An 18744-nucleotide genomic window follows, 5' to 3' on the forward strand; every position below is an offset into this window, starting at 1 on the left:
CAGTGAAACCTCCGAGGAAGATCATTGGAGCCACGGAAAAAGATGAAGAGAAGGAGTGTCAGTTGGGAAACTACCCAGCTCGGCGAAGGTAGAGGTCAGTTTGTCGAGTGAGTAAAGGTAGCCACCGACCTCACACTTTGCAATTCCGGTGATCATAACTAATAGCCAACGGTCGTCAAGAATGCATGCCATTGAAGCATACATCGACAGTGGAGCAGTTGGAAATTATATAGATCAGGACCTGGCTGCAGAGATGGGGCTTCCCCTGTGTTCCAAGCCGACAACAGACAAGGTAGCCACGGTGGATGGGACAGAAATCGCTTCCGGACCCGTAACCCAGCGCACAGCCGAGATAACCTTGCTGTGTCAGGACGGACATCGGGAACTTATTTCATTCGATCTCATCAAGGCACCTCAATTCCGGCTCATACTAGGAATGCCATGGTTAGTTGCTCACAACCCTTTGATTGACTGGCGGGCAAGAAAATTAACCTTTCCCAGCGACTGCTCTCCAGCCTGTTATTACCAAGAACAGAAACAAGCTTTCAGTATTTCTACGACTCCTGAAGTGGCAACTTTGGGAGTGACTAGTACCTTGCCTGAGGAATACCACGATTTCCAGGATGTATTCCAGAAGGACCAAGCAAACACGCTGCCACCGCACAGACCCTATGACTGCCAGATCGACCTTGTTCCCGGGGCTCAAGTTCCTTGCAGCAGAATCTATGCTCTCACGGAACCCGAAAACCTTCATCTGAAGGCTTATTTAGACCAGTACCTCGCAAATGGATTCATTCGCCCATCCAAGTCCCCTGCAGCTAGTCCTTTGTTCTTCGTACTGAAAAAAGAAGGGGACTTAAGAACCTGTATTGACTACCGCGCATTAAACCAGATCACTGTAAAGAACCGTTGCCCCTTGCCGCTCATCCCAGAAATGCTGGACCAGGTCAAAGATGCCCAAATTCATACCAAACTGGACCTTCAAGGAGCATACCACCTGGTGCGGGTCAGAAGCGGGGACGAATGGAAAACTGCTTTCCGCACCAAGTATGGTTTGTTCGAATATCAAGTCATGCCCTTTGGGTTATGCAACGCTCCTGCAGCGTTTCAGTATTTTATGAATGACGTTCTGAGAGAGTTAATTGATGTCTGCGCCCTAGTGTACATAAATGATATTTTAGTGTACTCAACTTCAAAACAGGATCATATCAAGCATGTCCGTTCAGTCCTATCCAAGTTCCGGTAACATCGTTTATATGCAAAGCTGGAGAAGTGCTTTTTTCACGTCACCGAAGTTGAGTTTCTGGGTTTTATTCTTACTCCAGAAGGCATCAGAATGGACCTGCATAAAGTGGACGCCGTTTTGAAATGGCCATCACCAACATCAGTAAAAGGGCTACAGAGCATGCTGGGCTTTGCGAACTTCTATCGCCGGTTGATACCAGACTTCTCACAGGTCGTACACCCGATCACCATATTGCTAAGAAAAAATAACAAGAAATGTGCCTGGACCGAACAAGCATAGAAGGCTTTTCAGGAACTCAAGAAAAGGTTCACCTCTGCGCCAATCCTGCGACACCCTCGCCCGATCTTCCTTATATTGTGGAAACAGACGCTTCCAGCATAGCACTGGGAGCTGTCCTCTCGCAAAGAGATCCAGTAACAGGCCAGCTACATCCAGTGGCCTTTTGGTCAAAGACATTTTCTCCCCCGGAGATGAATTATGCCATCACAGACAAAGAACTCTTGGCGATCAAATCCGCCTTTAAGGATTGGCGGCACTACCTTCTGGGGGCCAGACACACCATTACAGTTATCACAGACCACCGAAACCTGCAATACCTTAAGACAGATAAAGCACAGTCTTCACGCCAATTGCGGTGGGCCCTTTTCTTCACCGAATATGACTGTCATCACTTTTCGACCAGGGGTCAAGAATGGAAAAGCTGACGCACTCTCTCGTACAGGCACTGATGACTTGGTATATACGCCCCCAGATCCAGTCCCCATCATACCGGAAGACAAGCTCTTGGGCATCACTACGGCCCTAACCCAAGTTGAAGTGAGAGATAAGATTCAGCGAACCATGAACCCAGATGCGTACCTCGCATGGCAAGCGCGAGGAGAACAATATTTTGTTAAAGATCACTTACCCTTTTTACGGATCGATTGTATGTACCCACCAAAGATTTACAACAACAAATTGTTGCTACTTATGATTCCCTGATCGAAGGGGACCCAGGAATCACCAAGATTCTAGCCAAGGTAAAACAGAACTTCTGGTGGCCAGCCTGCGTAAAGATGTTATCCAATATGTTCAGTCCTGCAGAGTCTGTGCACAAAACAAGTCGCAAAAACAAAAACCATCCGGTCTTCTACAACCTTTAGACATCCCTCCCACTCCCTGGCACACTCTTTCCCTCGACTTCATCACTGACCTACCTCCCAGTCATGGGTTTAACACCATCCTGGTAGTCGTGGACTTATTCTCAAAGATGGCGCACTTTTTTCCGCTCAAAGGCCTCCCTGACGCACCCACTCTAACCAAAGTGTTCCTGAATGGTATTGTAAAACTACATGGCTCCCATCAGGCCTGATCTCCGATCGAGGGAGCCAGTTCATCTCCAACTTCTGGAAAAAATGTTGTGCAATGGCACAAATTGACATCAGGCTATCCACTAGCCATCAGCCTCAAACAGATGGCCAAACCGAGAGGACCAACCAGACCCTCGAACAATACCTACGCTGCATGTTACACCATGAACTAAGAGACTGGAAAGATTTGTTATGGATAGCCGAGTACGCATATAACAACTCCTTGCACTCCATTACCGGACAAACACCCTTTTATACCCTTTATGGTAGACACCCACGTACCTCAGAACTAGATGTCCCAACAGATTTGGAAATGCCAGCAGTAAATACTCTTCATACCAATATCACCCAGGCTTTCAAAAAGGCCAAAGAAAATCTTATTTTCGCCAAAGAAAAGCAAAAGCAATTTGCTGACCAACACCGGAAAAAGGACCCAGACTATCAGGTAGGAGACAAGGTTTGGCTGGCTGCCAAGTTTGTACCCATTAGGGGAACCTGGACTTTTCAACACAGGTACTTAGGACCTTACACCATCAAGGCAATTATCAATCCAGCAGCCGTCAAACTAGATTTACCACCTAACCTACAGATTCACCCGGTGTTTCATGTGTCCCTATTAAAACCAATGCAGCCTGGTACACGGATTGGGACACCACCAAAACTCATACTTATTGACGGAGAACCAGAATTCGAAGTCAGAGGCATCTTGGATTCCAAGTACTCAAGGGGCAAGCTGTACTATCTAGTTGATTGGAAAGGATTTGGACCCCAAGATAGGTCATGGGAACCCTGTGGAAACATTCATGCACCGCGTCTGATCAAAAAATACCATCGAAATTTCCCAACTAAGCCTGGGCCGGACAGAAGGAACATCTTGAGAGGGGCCTTAGGGGGGAGTGCTGTCACGACCCCTGCCCTAGGCCTGGATTGCCAGGCCAGGTGGGCTACTTCTAGTACCCTCATCAGGCCCTCAAGGGCCTTGACATTTGCCCCCAGACTCTCTTGGAGACAGTCCCGGCGCCTTTGGCGCCAGGCTCATGTGCTTAAGCAGTAATCTGGGCCCATAAGGGCATTGTGCAACAACATGGATGTTTCCACATGGCTCAGTTCCTGAACTGAACTATGCGGTCTAGCATTTTGGGTGTGGCAGGCCCAGAGACACCTGGGATGCCTGCAGGCTATATAAGCCACGCCCAGACTCCAGTACATGCTTCGCGTTACTTTGCAATCCAGCAACGTGATGTGACGCTCATCGTGTTCAGCTGCATCTGCGAACCTCGGAAGAACAGCATCTGAAAAACAAAAGGACATCGTGAAAAGCAGCAGCTTACCTGTGATTCCACCGCAAGCTGCCCTCCGTTCCTGCAACCATCATCCAAGGAACACTTAGCCGCCCAGATCTGCGAATCTGCAAAAGGAGAGAAAAGGACATTAGACATTTTGCATTTGTGCCGGCAGCTTACCTCACGAGTCGCCCATCGACTAGCATCGCCTTGGGACCTCTTGCTCCAGGTGAGCACCGCAACCTATGAACGAAAGACAACAGGTTAGCAAAGGCAAGGCATCATAGCACTGCGCATAGCGCCTACTTACCGCATCAAGGCACTCTCAAGACACCATCACCTGTTGGCGAGTCCCAATTCAGCCAACGTTCCAGAGCGAACTTCCGCGGAGAGAGAAAGACATTATTTATGTCCAGCTCTTCATCAGTTGTGGATTGGAAAAGATCACCCCCTTCGAAGAGAAGTGTTACGCTCACCTGGCTCCCATAGGGGCGTCGATCGGAACTGGACAGCTGCGGTTTCCACCCACGTGATGCGTAGTGCAGAGATGACAGACTGGACTGGCCCACCTAATCTCATCTGCTTGACCCGAAGAAGTATTCTCCTGAAAGTGGAGAAAGGGAATTAGCAACCTGTGGATTTGAGTGATAACCCCTCCATCCCCACTGTTCTCCCCTCTAATCACCTGCGATGTCTCTTTTTATATTCTCACCTTAGATTTTTAAAGGATGAGCTCTCCCTCCTGCATAGAATGCAGGGGCGCGTGGATAACCAGTTACTTCACTGGTCCAAAGGAATTGGAGAGTTCCAGAACAATATTGACTCTGAGGTTCCTGGCGAGGAGCCGTAAGTATATAGTTCGTAAGAGTTCAAAATGTCTGACTTTCACTCTTGTCCGAAACCTTGCAGCTTGCAGCATGACCCTAGAGAAGATTGCCTCGTGCGGCTGGTAAAGTTCAGGTAAGAGTCTGTAGTATCCAACACTGTCCGGTAAATGACACCTGTATGTAATCTGTTGCTTTCTCCCTTATTACAGGTGCTGAGTGAGAATTATGTGTTTTGAGGAATAATACCTCCGGCGGTAAAATCAGGTAAGTCTATTATGGTGAAGGAGATTCCCTTGGTTTGTTCTTTCGGCTCACCTGGCTGTCCTTTTGTTCCCCTTAGATGCCGGAGTTCGGCGAAGATGAAAGGAGACTGCGCTCGCCCGTAGTGATGAAGAATGCCTCCGGCGGTAAAATCAGGTAAGTCTATTGTGGTTACTAATATTGCCTTATTATTCTCTCGGCTCACCTTGCTGTTCTTTATTCCTCTTAGGTGCCGGAGTTTGGCAAAGAAATGATGAAAACAGAGGTGGATCATGGAGGTGCTGCGAAGGCTGGTGAGTATAGCGCGGCGCTGCAGCAGGAGATGCGACGCGCATCAAATAATGTCTTTCTACCTATTCGAAGGCACGATGGATCCAGAATCAGGTGAGGAAATAAGTATTGTTCTTGTTCTAACCTTTTTCCTTCTTTCTCCCTTTTCTCTAGGAGTTCCAGACTCGAGGCGGGCGTGGCAGAAGACTGGATGCTGGCTTGCAGGCACGTTGAGCGTTATGCTGCAGGATGCAGAATAACGCGAAGCGTGAGCTGCTCTTCGGTTTAAATAGCCTTCAAAGTAGTCCCAGGTAAGAAGTTCCCAAGACCACACCCGAGTAAGAAAATAGTCCCCGACATAAAGTAGTCCCCCTTCAGACTTCACATTGGCTTGAATGCTGAGCAGCATGGTCTGCATGAGGTAAGTGAAAGCAAATGAGCCTGGCGTCTATAGCGCCAGGACTGACCCCTTCTATGAGCCTGGCGCCTATGGCGCCAGGACTGTACCCAGATAGCCCCTAGCCGGGGCTGCTGGGTCTTTCCCAAGTATCTGGATGCCTGCTCCCGGGACAGATGGACCTGGTCCGGATGCCCGGGGGGTAGGAATCATGACAGCACCCCCCCCCCCCCAAGGCCCCTCCCACGGTCGTTCTTCCTCTTGGCCCCGGTTTGTCTGGGAAGTCCCGATGGAATTTTTTCACCAGTCGGGGTGCATGAACGTGGTCACTAGGTTCCCAGGATCTTTCTTGTGGTCCGTTACCTTTCCAATCAATTACATAAAAAAGTCTTGAGTTAACTATCTTAGAGTCCAGGATATTTTATAACTTCAAATTCGGGTTCCCCATCAATTAGGATAGGATCAGGTGGATTGGTTAATCTTGTCCCGGGTTGGACTGGTTTCAGGAGTGAAACATGAAAGACGGGGTGAATTTGCATGTTAGAAGGTAGTTCCAATTTAACGGCCACCGGGTTGATGATGGCCTTAATGGTGTAAGGTCCCAAATATCTAGGGTTAAAAGTCCGAGTTCCTTTCAGGGGTATGTGTTTAGTAGCCAACCAGACTTGATCCCCAATCTGGTATTGTGGAGCATCACTCCTATGTTGGTCAGCATTTCTTTTGTATTTCTCTTTTGCCCTTTTTAAATGTTCTGTTGCTTCCTTGAAGGCTTGTTTAATAGTAGAGTGCAAATGATTCACCGCTGGCATTTCTAGGTGTTGGGGCAAATTGAGTTCAGAGGTTCAAGGGTGATGCCCATACATGGTAAAAAAGGGGCTTTGTCCAGTTCCTGAGTGTACAGAATTGTTGTATGCGTATTCAGCAATCCACAAAATATCCTTCCAATTACCTTCGGTTTGGTGTAGCATGCAACATAGGTATTGTTCAAGAGTCTGGTTAGTCCTCTCTGTTTGAGCATCGGTCTGGGGATGGTGACTGGTTTATAACCTCACATCGATTTGCGCCAGTTGGCAGCATTTTTTCCAAAATTGTGAGATAAATTGACTACCTCGGTCTGAGACCAAAACGGAAGGGAATCCATGTAGTCAAACAATATTTTCAATAAATTCCTTGGCTAAAATTGCAGCGGACGGTGATCCCTTTAAAGGAATAAAGTGGGCCATCTTGGAAAAAAGATCTACTACCACTAGAATGGTGTTAAATCCACTACATGGAGGCAGATCAGTAATGAAGTCAAGAGACAAAGTGTGCCATGGCGTAGGTGGAACATCCAAAGGTTGTAAAAAAACCAGCTGGTTTCTTCTTCTGGCTTTTGTTTTGGGAACAGATTCCACAAGATAGCACAAATGATTTCACGTCTTTTCTTCAGGTGGGCCACCAAAATTGTCTCTTAATTTTAGCTTCAGTTTTTTCGACCCCTGGATGTCCTTCAATCAGCACATCATGATAGTTGGAGATGACCAATTCCTGTAGCTCCTTGTGTGGTATGAATAGACGACCTTGATAGTACGGTAGATCATCGATAACTGAATAATCTTGGCCTTTCCTTACCCAGTCCTGTAGGGCTGCTGGATTAAAACATTGCTTGATTTCTGAATGAATGTCTTCTAGAGTTTGTAGAGTAGTTATGCCAAGGATTCTTTCTTCTGAAATTATAGGTACAGGTTCCGGGTTCGAGTATGCTTCTCCTATTCCTATTCGGGATAGGGCATCGGCCTTGCCCTTTTTACAACCTGGTCGGTAAGTGATCACAAAATCGAATTCTGCAAAGAATAATGCCTACCTAAGTTGACATGATCATTGGGCCTTGGCTGTCTTCAAATATTGCAAGTTCCTGTGATCGGTGATTACAGTGATGGTATGCCTGGCGCCAAGAAGATAATGCTGCCAAGCCTTGAAAGCAGATTTGATGGCCAATAACTCTTCATCGGTAACCGCATAGTTTAATTTGGGTGACGAGAATTTTCTTGACCAGAATGCTACTGGATGAAGTCGGCCAGTTTCCGGATCCTTCTGAGACAGGACAGCTCCCATGGCTAAACTGGATGCATCTGTTTCAACTACGTATTGGAAGCTCGGGGCGAGGATGCTTTAAAACAGGTGCAGACGTGAATTTCAGTTTTAGGTCTTGGAAGGCCTTTTCAGCTTCTTCAGTCCACAAGAAGCGCTTGTTCTTTTTCAAAAGTGGTGTGATGGGATATACAACATTAGAGAATTCAGGGATAAATCTCCGGTAGAAATTAGCGAAGCGAAGCATGCTTTGAACTCCTTTAACTGAACTGGATGATGGCCATTTGAGAATGGCATCCACTTTTCGAGAGTCCATTCGAACTCCTTTTGGGGTCAGGATAAATCCTAGAAATTCAACTTCTGTGGAATGAAAGACCCATTTTTCCAACTTTGCATACAACTTGTGTTGGCGTATTTTTTCAAGGACTGCTTGAACGTGCTTAACATGGTCTGATCTTGAGGAGGAGTACACTAGAATGTTGTCTATGTAAACAACAACACAGATGTCAATGAATTCGCGAAAAACATTGTTCATAAAATACTGTAAGGCTGCCAGTGCATTGCACAACCCGAAAGGCATCACCTGATATTCGAATAATCCGTACTTGGTGCGAAAGGCAGTCTTCCATTCATCGCCTTTCTTCACGCGTACCAGATGATATGCCCCTCGGAGATCTAACTTAGTATAGATACAAGCATCCTGAACTTGGTCCAGTAATTCGGGGATCAGAGGCAAAGGGTATAGGTTTTTTACCGTAATTTGGTTTAATGCGCGGTAATCTATACATGTTCTAAGGTCACCTTCCTTTTTAGGTACGAAGAACAGAGCTGAGGATGAAGGAGACTTGGATGGGCGAATGAAGCCATTAGAAAGGTACTGATCCAGGTATTGTCGTAGGTGAAGGTTTTCAGGCTCCGTAAGGGCGCAGATCCTGCTGCATGGGGGTTGTGCACCGCGTACAAGATCGATCTGACAATCGTAAGATCTGTGAGGTGGTAAAGTGTTTGTCTGCTCTTTCTGAAAAACATCCAGATATTCTTGGTATTCCTGAGGTCCCTGAACAGGTGGGTTAGTGACTGTGGCCAGGCCCTTGTTCAAGGTTTTTTTTTGGTAACAGGTGTGTGTACAATCTGGGAAGGTCATTGGCCCTCATTCCGAGTTAGGACTACACCATGGAGTAAATAGCTCCATGGTTGGCAACCATGGAGCTATTTACTCCATGGAATACCGGCATGGTGAATGGAGTAATTTCCGGTCCATTCCAAGGTTGGATGGACCGGTAATTCCCCATTCACCATAGCCCTTCCCCATCCCCATTTCTGCCTCCATAGGGCTCAATGGGAATTGGGAAGGAGGTAATTACGGCACCGTAAATTACGGTGCCGTAATTTACTCCAAGGTCACTTTGCGGGTCCCGTAATTTACTCCTGCTAAAAGCAGGAGGTAAAGAGGGACCCGCAAAGGGAACTCGGAATACGGAGGTAAGGGATTACCGCCATCGGTGCCCTTACAGGCGCCGGTAATCCCTTACCTCCAACCTCGGAATGACCCCCATTCTCTTCTCTCGCCATTCTATACAAGGATTATGGGCCTCATTACACGGTAGGCGGTGAGCCATGGCGCTATTAGCGCCATGGCTCATGCCGGTAAAATACCAGCACCGCCTTGGCGGAAAGGGGATTTACCGCCCCATTCCAAGGTTGGAGGGGCGGTAAATCCCCCTTCCGCCATTGCCCTTCCCCATTCCCATTTCTGCCCCATAGGGCTCTATGGGAATGGGGAAGGCGCTAATTACGGCACTGCAATTTTGCGGGGCCGTAATTAGCTCCGAGGTCTCTTAGCGGGTTGGATTTTAACGCCTGCAAAAAGCAGGCGTTAAATCCCCCAACCCGCAAAGGGACCTCGTAGTAAGGCGGTAGGGATTTACCGGTACCGGTATTTTATCGGTACCGGTAAATCCCTACCGCCATCCGTGTAATGAGGCCCTATGTGTTTCCAACCATAGCATTCCCAGAATCATTTGGAATTGTGGAGCCTTGATTACGTCAAACACAATGCTTTCTCGATGCCCATCTTGACCCAACAGTGTCATCTCTGTAGTGGAATGAGTTACTGGCCCAGAGGCAATTTCAGTTCCATCGATGGTAGTGATGACATGTGTAGTGGTTCTTTTGCAAAGAGATAGGTTCATCCTTGAAGCCAGTTCTTGATCCATATAGTTTCCTATGGCCCCGCTATCTATGTACGCTCTTACTGCGTGAATACGTGATGGCTGCCTAGGATCAATGAGGACCATTGGCACGATTAGGTGCAAGGTCCGAATGTCCTTCTTTAAGCTCGGCAAGCGGACCTCTACGCTTGTCGGGCGTGGTCGTTTCCCAGATCAGACTCTGTTTGACTCTTGTCCGCAGCTCCTACCACCTTTTTGGGTGGTTTTACCAGGCAATCCTGTAGAAAATGTCCCGAGGTTCCACAGTACAGACACAAGTGCAACTTTAGTCTCTTTTCTCTTTCCTTCTGAGTTAAAGGTCCCCTGACCCCCCCGATCTGCATGGGTTCCGGTGCATCAGTTCCTTTGGGGGTAACATTGGGTTTAACCAACACTCGATTCTCGAATTTAGCTTGATCCGCCTTTCTATTCTGAAGTCAGTGATCTATCTGGACCACTAAGTCTATATATTCAGCACAATCCTGAGGTGGGTTCACAACTTGAGCCAAAACATCTTTGAGTTCTCCTCGCAGTCCACGATGGAATAATGTAATTCGCTTTACCTCGGGCCATCCTGTTTCCACCACCAACCTATTGAAGGTAGCGATATAGGTTAGTAGATCCTGGTTACCCTGTCGCAGGGACAAAAGTTCGTTATCCAGGGCCTGTCCCTGTGAATGTCGGGCGAATAGTCTTTCCATGCTCAATTGAAAACCCTGAAAGTCATGAAGAAGAGGGTCGTCCTGGTTGACTAGAGGAATCGACCAATCGGCTGCGCTACCACAGAGATATGATAGTACGAAGGCTACTTTGGCTTGATCATTTGGAAAGGCTCCAGGTCTGCATAAAAAGTGCAGGCGGCATTGATTCATAAACACGGCAAACCTGTTGGGGTCCCCAGCAAAGCGTTCGGGCGGAGCTAAAGGAATAGTTCCTGGTAGGATTACTTGCACAGGGTTGCTTGATGAAACAGGAGTTGGGTTTCCCCCTAGCCCAGGCAGGGGTGTTTGTCCAGCCTGGCTTTGCAGCAATTGCCTAGCAAGGTCATCAGTTTGCTCCTTTGACAAAATCAGTTCTCTCCTGAGCGCATTAGTTTCTTGGCGGGCAGAATGTACTTCAGCCCTTAGTTCCCCTAGTAATTGGGCCAGTTGGTCAGTTTCTGAGGTCTCCATAACGCCCGGGTGGGAATTTGTGGGAAGCTGTTACGCTCACCTGGCTCCCACAGGGGCGTCGATCGGAACTGGACAGCTGCGGTTTCAACCCACGTGACGCGTAGCGCAGAGATGACAGACTGGACTGGCCCACCTAATCTCGTCTGCTTGACCCGAAGAAGTATTCTCCTGAAAGTGGAGAAAGGGAATTAGCCACCAGTGGATTTGAGCGATAACCCCCCCACACCGTTCTCCCCTCTAATCACCTGCGATGTCTCTTTTTATATTCTCACCTTAGATTTTTAAAGGATGAGCTCTACATCCTGCGTAGAATGCAGGGGCGTGTGGATAACCAGTTACTTCACTGGTCCGAAGGAATTGGAGAGTTCCAGAACAATATTGACTCTGAGGTTCCTGGCGAGGAGCCGTAAGTATATAGTTCGTAAGAGTTCAAAATGTCTGACTTTCACTCTTGTCCGATTCCTTGCAGCTTGCAGCTTGACCCTAGAGAAGATTGCCTCGTGCGGCTGGTAAAGTTCAGGTAAGAGTCTGTAGTATCCAACACTGTCCGGTAAATGACACCTGTATGTAATCTGTTGCTTTCTCCCTTATTACAGGTGCTGAGTGAGAATTATGGTGTTTTGAGGAATAATACCTCCGGCGGTAAAATCAGGTAAGCCTATTATGGTGAAGGAGATTCCCTTGCTTTGTCCTTTCGGCTCACCTGGCTGTCCTTTTGTTCCCCTTAGATGTCGGAGTTCGATGAAGATGAAAGGAGACTGCGCCGGCCAGTAGAGATGAAGAATGCCTCCGGCGGTAAAATCCGGTAAGTCTATTGTGGTGACTAATATTGCCTTATTATTCTCTCGGCTCACCTTGCTGTTCTTTATTCCTCTTAGGTGCTGGAGTTTGGCGAAGAAATTATGAAAACAGAGGTGGATCGTGGAGGTGCTGCGAAGGCTGGTGAGTATAGCGCGGCGCTGCAGCAGGCGATGCGACGCGCATCAAATAATGTCTTTCTTCCTATTCGAAGGCGCGATGGATCCAGAATCAGGTGAGGAAATAAGTATTGTTCTTGTTCTAACCTTTTTCCTTCTTTCTCCCTTTTCTCTAGGAGCTCCAGACTCGAGGCGGGCGTGGCAGAAGACTGGATGCTGGCTTGCAGGCACGGTGAGCGTTACGCTGCATGATGCAGAATAACGCGAAGCGTGTGCTGCTCTTCGGGCGTGGTTTAAATAGCCTTCAAAGTAGTCCCAGGTAAGAAGTTCCCAAGACCACACCCGAGTAAGAAAATAGTCCCTGACATAAAGTAGTCCCCCTTCAGACTTCACATTGGCTTGAATGCTGAGCAGCATGGTCTGCATGAGGTAAGTGAAAGCAAATGAGCCTGGCGCCAGGACTGACCCCTTCTATGAGCCTTGCGCCTACGGCGCCAGGACTGTACCCAGATAGCCCCTAGCCGGGGCTGCTGGGTCTTTCCCAAGTATCTGGATGCCTGCTCCCGGGACAGATGGGCCTGGTCCGGATGCCCGGGGGTAGGAATCATGACAAGAAAGTCCATGATTCTATCCTGGACATCCGGGTTGAACCTGGAAGCCTTTCGCCAGGCCGTGCGCCTCATGTCTGTTGCGAGACAGATCGCTCTGTTAGCCGTGTCGATTAAGCCTACCCTGGCCTCCATAATGTATGGTGCCACAATTTTCACCTCAGCTAGGACCGCTTTGAATGAGGCTTGCCTGTCCTTATAGATGTTAGACAGAACATTTTCCTCCACAGGCGTTGATTAGCCGCAACCAAGAGGACGTCAGCATTGGCCTGCCTGAGGTGTAGACCAGTATTGAAGTGGACCTTCTTGCCGTATGATTCAAGAGTCTTTTCTTCCTTGTTCAAGAGGGCTGCTGTGGCAGTACTAGACGGGAACGCCTGGGGCGTGGCATACATGGATGCTGCAGGGATAACCGATGACAGAAGTTGCGGGTGTGTCGAGAGTAACATGCTGTCCCCCTCGGCCGGTCTGAACTGAGCATCCAGTTTTTTGTTAAGGGGTTGCATGGAGTGTGGCTTGAGCCACTCCTTATTGGCCAAGGCCGGCACATCCTTCCGTAGTGGGATGCTAGACCTTGCCTCCGCCCTGATGCTTAGGACCTCCACCAGAACTCCTACCTCAGGAAGCTCCTTCTGGGGCTGGGGAATGCCAAGGTATTCCGCCAGACCAGCAATCCTGTCATGGAAGGCTTTTGCTGAGGAAGGTGTGTCCTGCTCCTCCTCATCTGTATCCTGCTGTTCATCTGCCCCGGGAGGGGTGACGCCAGGATCCTTTGGAGGTGCTTCCCGGGACTGGGTTTGCACCTGCACCGGGGCTACTGGATCCTCAGGAATGGACGTTGCGGAGGCAGAGCTGGAGGCGGGACCACAGGCTGTGTTGCGGGGTACTTCATGGGCAGAAGCCGGAGGCAACATGTCTTTGATAATGGCCCTGAGAATGGAGCCCATTTGTGGAGACCGCATGAGACATGAATATGTCGAAAAACCTGTCCTCGCAGGCTGGCTGAGCGTATACTGCTTGTGAGGCCAATAGGCCTACTGCCTTCCCAGCCCTTGTCTGTGCATGGGGTCACTGTACCTCAAACCGAGATGTTGGGGTATGATGTGGTTCAGGTGATGGGCGTCATTGGTACCCAGTCTGCCCTTGGAGTAAAGCTTCTCCTCTGTTGATTGCCTGGCTGGCGGGCCTCCGCGCCTGCCTGTATGGGTTCCCGCCTTTGAGGACCGGGGCTGGTGGCCATCTTGTCTCATGTCGCCACCACTTTGACCGTGTCTTGAGCACATGGATCTGTAGCTCGCGTGTTCCCGGGCTCGGCCTGCATGCCTGTCTGCACCAGCTCTGCCCCACCCTGCGCCTCAGGTCTACACCCAGTAGGCTCTGCGCCTTTGGCCTCCCGGCCGGTAGTGCTGACCGTGCATATAGGCGCCCCCTCGAATAAGGACCTGGTATCAGGACAAGGCCACTCAGGAAGAGTCCCGGTAGTGTTGGAGCTCACAAGCCCCTCGGCTGTGGAAGCAATAGGGCCCTTGAACCCCTCAGCCGTGATGCTGGTAGCTGCGTAAGCCTCGGTGCTCCCTGAGCCGGTGCAAGGGCTTCCCCGGGAAGGAGTCGCCTTTGCAGGGTGCTTTGGAAAATAAGGCACCTACCTTCTTTGTCTTCCTCCGAACATAGTCCTTGATGTTCTGTGGAGAAATATTGTTGAACAGCTCTCCCCAAAGCGCAAGCCAGTGTTTAAGTGACCTCGGAGTGAGAGCATCGCACGCGGGGCACCCGTCCCATCCGTAGTCTTCACCAAGGCACCGGAGACAGAGTGCGTGCGGTTCTGCTGTGGAGAAGGAACGTTCGCACAACATGCACAACCGGCACCTGCTCCAGCCTGTCGAAGCCGACATGCACCGGAGACAAACTAGGGCACCAGTGGATGTTGTTCCCAAATCTGCAAAAGAAAAAGAAAAGATTTCGGGGGAAAGTGCGTGGAATTATGATGCTTGAAGCCTCAACCAGGAGCGTTGGTGGTAGCGGTCCATTCCCGTCGACGCCGAAAGGGGACTGAGGTGTGGTGCCAGTGGGCGGGATTAAGGGAGCAGCGCACCAGTTATTTAAAGGGGAAATTTCTTTTTCTGGTGGAAAAGAGGATCTGTTCCTGTAACTTGCGACGGACACCCATACAGGATGGAGGAAAGGGGAGGGGACGTAGGAGTACTTCCATACACTAGAGTTTCTTCCTCTGTCTCTTTTGGGTTACACTCAGATATCCACAGGTGCTTTTACACTGTGCTTCTTAGGCGAGGTGAGGCTCTGTGGGAGGGATTTTCTTATTCGAGGAAGCCCCCATAGTGCTTTCCCTCATGACCTGTACATGTTCCCATAGCTCAATATAAGAGGAGCAGCGGCTGCAAGGACTGGGGGTAGCGGAAAGGAAGAGATGCAGTGCGCCTTCTTTTATGCTTAGGTTTCCTGGAGGATCAGATCTTTCATCTCAGTCTCCTCTCATTGGGGACCCGGTCATAATCTTAGCACCAATAGAAATAGGCAAAATCTCAATGCAGGAGGAAATCAAGCAGAAACATAGTCAGATAAACAGTAATCTTACCTGTTTAAATAGTTCTAGCAAATGCTCTGAAACTACAGCCTCCGTGGTGTGTTTTTTCCATGTTGCCTCTCTTGGGCATGTGCAGATTTGCATAGGTTCACTGCACTGCTGTATTCACAGGTACGTGGGAAGGAGGGCAATGCCTACAGGGCACACTATGCCCAACCCACATTGGGCAAATAAAATAGGAGGTGCCATGTTTGCCTTCCACATTAGGCAACATAGCAAGCTCCACATTTCTTAGCCCCTCCCATGGACAGCAGTCTGGGATGCACCACACTCATCTGCTTAGAGCGTGCTGATAAGTGCAGGTCCCCAAATGGAGGAGGTTCTACCCCTAGAAATACAACGCTGGAAAAAATGTACTCCCTTTCCCATTCACTGCACAATTTTACCAAGGTGAATCTCCTGCCTTTGTGATGCAGCACCTTCTCCACAAGGAGTCTTATTCTTCCCTAATTTACATATGGAGTCCATGGGAGCAGTGCAGCCGCTTTGCATGCAAGCTTACCACCCCTTCAGCCAAGGCATCTTTTTCAGACACCCATCAGGATAGAGGGCCATACTAACCTGCAGAGGTCTTTTCTGGCACAGACACAAAACAGGAGTAATTTAAGGCCGAGTCGATCTCTACAACCCATAAAACAGGGTTGGCACAGGGGTAGAGGAGTTCCATTTTTTCATTTGACTACTTGCCAGCAGACGTCTGTTGGAGAGGCTATTATATTATGTTGTTACGATTGGGATGAGGAAAATTGGGCAATGAGGCAATGTTTTAGGGGCCTATTGATAAATTATATGATATGGCATTTATAACGCGCCTATACATAAGTGGTTCAAGGCGTGACAAGGCAATTGAGAGGAAAACGGAGGGAGGACAAAAACAACAATCTTCCTAGGCCTAGTGACATGGAGATCGCGCAAGTGCAGTGGGGAGGGAGAAGGGCCGGCGGTGGAAGGGTGGTCAAGTGCAGGACAATTAGTGAAGCCAACTGGTGGCAAGTGCGAGTAATAACTGTGCAGACAACAGGTGTCTAATAAGTGCAGGAAAGGGTAGGTTTACAGATACAGACCACAAGTGCAGGGGAGGCCAGGAGGCAGTGCGGGTATGCACCTGGGTGGGCAGGGACATGGACCCGAATTCAGAGGGTAGCCAGGTGACCAGTGCATTATCGAACAGGAGATCAGCAGGGGCGAGGAAGAGAAAAGGCAGAAGCAAAGAGGAAGATCTTGAGGTGCATCCGGAACCAGAGATGGTTCTGCACAAGTTTCAGAAAGGCAGGGAGGCTGTTCCAGAGGGAGGCGCCAGCCAAAGAAAGATCGGCCCCAACTCGTTGCTTGGAAAAGCAACTGACTCTCAAGGAGTTGGAGGAGCGAAGAGCTCCAGTAGGAAGATATTTCCAAAGAGAGTTGGAGGTAATGCGGACCCAGGCCCCAGAAGGCCTTGTGGACAATGCAGATGGTCTTGAACTTGATCCTTGCAGCCACTGGGAGCCAATGGAGAGATTTCTGGGCTAGAGAGATAGGATACTGGGCTTGAGGCCAAGGACAAGCCTCGCAGTCCTGTTCTGGATGTGTTTTAGAGGACTGAGAGTAGTGGCAGGAAGATTTACAAAAAGGCTGTTGCAGTAATCCAGCCTAGAGAAAACCAGAGCTCTGGAGACAGTGAGCTTCTGGGGCAAGTTAGGAAAGGAAGAATGCCTCTGAGGAGGTGCAGCTGGTAGTTTGACTTCTTAGAGACCTCAGATGTGCGGAGAGAAGGAGTGTGTGGAGTCGAAGATGACTCCGAAGTTGAGCTTCACAGGTAGGAGCAGGAAGAGGGCCCACAGTGGATGGCCACATAGTGACAGGAAAGGAAGGTGCAGGTGAGCCGAAGAGGAGAATCTCCGTTTTACTGGCATTAAGGCAGAGATCATTGGCGACGCACCACTCCTGGATTGCGGACAGACAATCCGGGATGAGAGAGGGAGTACATCCCAAATAGTAGCCATAGGTTATGGGGAAGAACTCAAATGGGGAAGAGTGGAAGGAAGGGATCTGAGGGAGGCTGGCTCACCAGGTGCATGCACCATTGGATCCCAAGAGTGGGCTGCAGCTCAGAAGGCAAACATTGGGGGGAATCACCCAACATATGTAGTGGTACAGGAGTCCAATTTTAATATGCAATGCATATGTTTACAAATAACATGGACCGAGAAGTCTTCTGTGTAATATAATGTTGCATAACCTCAAAAGTAATAAAAGCACTTAAAAATAAAAGCTGAACACAATGCAAGAGTACATTCGGAGCCAATGCTCATACCTGTCTCTGCGAGTCATTGAAGTAAGCAGGAACTGTTACGACAGCATTTCTTGTGGAATGCCCTAGATAGTTTTCTGAAAATATGAATATACAGTCAGATTAACAGTTTCCACTTTCTCAAATCTGACAAATCAATATGACTTTTCAAACTAATCAACAAAAACAAAACTTTTTCCAGGTTTGTGGGTGTTTGAGGTTCAAGAAGTAATGAAAGATCACCCAGTAAGGTCATTTTGGAAACAGTTTAGAAAAAACATTACTCACTGTAGCAAACTCTATATTCCTAGTCAGCAAGCACACACTCATGTATGCCTTAAGGAAGCAGATTGCCATATTCCATGGCAGTCAAGGCAGGAAAAGAACAGGGGCATTTGTCAAAGCAGTTCACAAATATGGACGCACGCACATATTCATTACCCTACCCATCCCCTGTTCTGTGAAAAACCTGCTTGGCCAATTCATGTGACAGACAGGCGGTGGGTCACTGAACAGAAGGGCTTATCAACTAATAGTAAGAAGTAGTCAATGGATCCAAGGATGACAAGAGACAGTTAGTGCGGGAAATTGTCTGTTAAGTTGAGTTCCTGGCCAAGCATGACACAGACTGGTGTAGGAAAAGGAAACCTCTTTACTCATGTTCCAGTCTCAGGTACAAGGTAGGGGTACATCAGGAAAGACAAGATACAACAGTGTCCTTTATTGAAGTCCAGGATAATTTTGGGTAAGCAGGTAGTCTTAAGTATACGGAGGACAGATACAGTGAGCATACAACACCATGTGGAACTATCTGCATTCCAACTATCTGCATGCCCACTATTCGTTGGATCTATGCATTGTGGACTCTAGCCTTTATAGCCCTCGTACATAGGCTGTCTTGACCAATTGAGGCAAAAAAGTGAAGCACAGGGGTTGGTGCTGATATGAATGATAATTGTGATGGGAATCAAACAGTGCACCTTTAAAGTGACGAGGACTGCAGGTCTCAGTAATGCAAGCAAATTTTAATAATAATCTCACCAGGGACTGTACATATCTGCAGTTGGTGTGTCCAACCACCCACTCCTCTAAGACCAGAAGGATGTATATTGTCATCTTTCACCCCAATACAGAGGATATTTTGTTTCACAAAAGGATGCTCATCATGGGGAGTGGGAGCCATCTAAAACCTGAGCATAGCACTCAAATCTGTGCCTATGTCATGTTCTTTCCTCTGGCACTGTATGATGTTTCTGCTGCCTG

At 48.6% G+C, this 18744-nt stretch overlaps 1 protein-coding gene across 2 annotated transcripts in view; it reads right to left on the reverse strand.

Annotated features, from left to right (window-relative positions):
* LOC138582748 (stress-70 protein, mitochondrial) overlaps positions 1-18744 on the reverse strand; it is a 1916616-nt gene that overhangs the window by 1460141 nt on the left and 437731 nt on the right. For both annotated transcript variants that reach the window (XM_069654348.1, XM_069654347.1), the window contains one exon: positions 17506-17579. In XM_069654348.1, the coding sequence (XP_069510449.1) occupies positions 17506-17579 (74 nt within the window). The remainder of the gene's footprint in view (positions 1-17505; positions 17580-18744) is intronic.

This window comes from Ambystoma mexicanum, chromosome 3q (assembly GCF_040938575.1).
Source record: "Ambystoma mexicanum isolate Mex_15411 chromosome 3q, UKY_AmexF1_1, whole genome shotgun sequence".
Classification (NCBI taxonomy): domain Eukaryota; kingdom Metazoa; phylum Chordata; class Amphibia; order Caudata; family Ambystomatidae; genus Ambystoma; species Ambystoma mexicanum.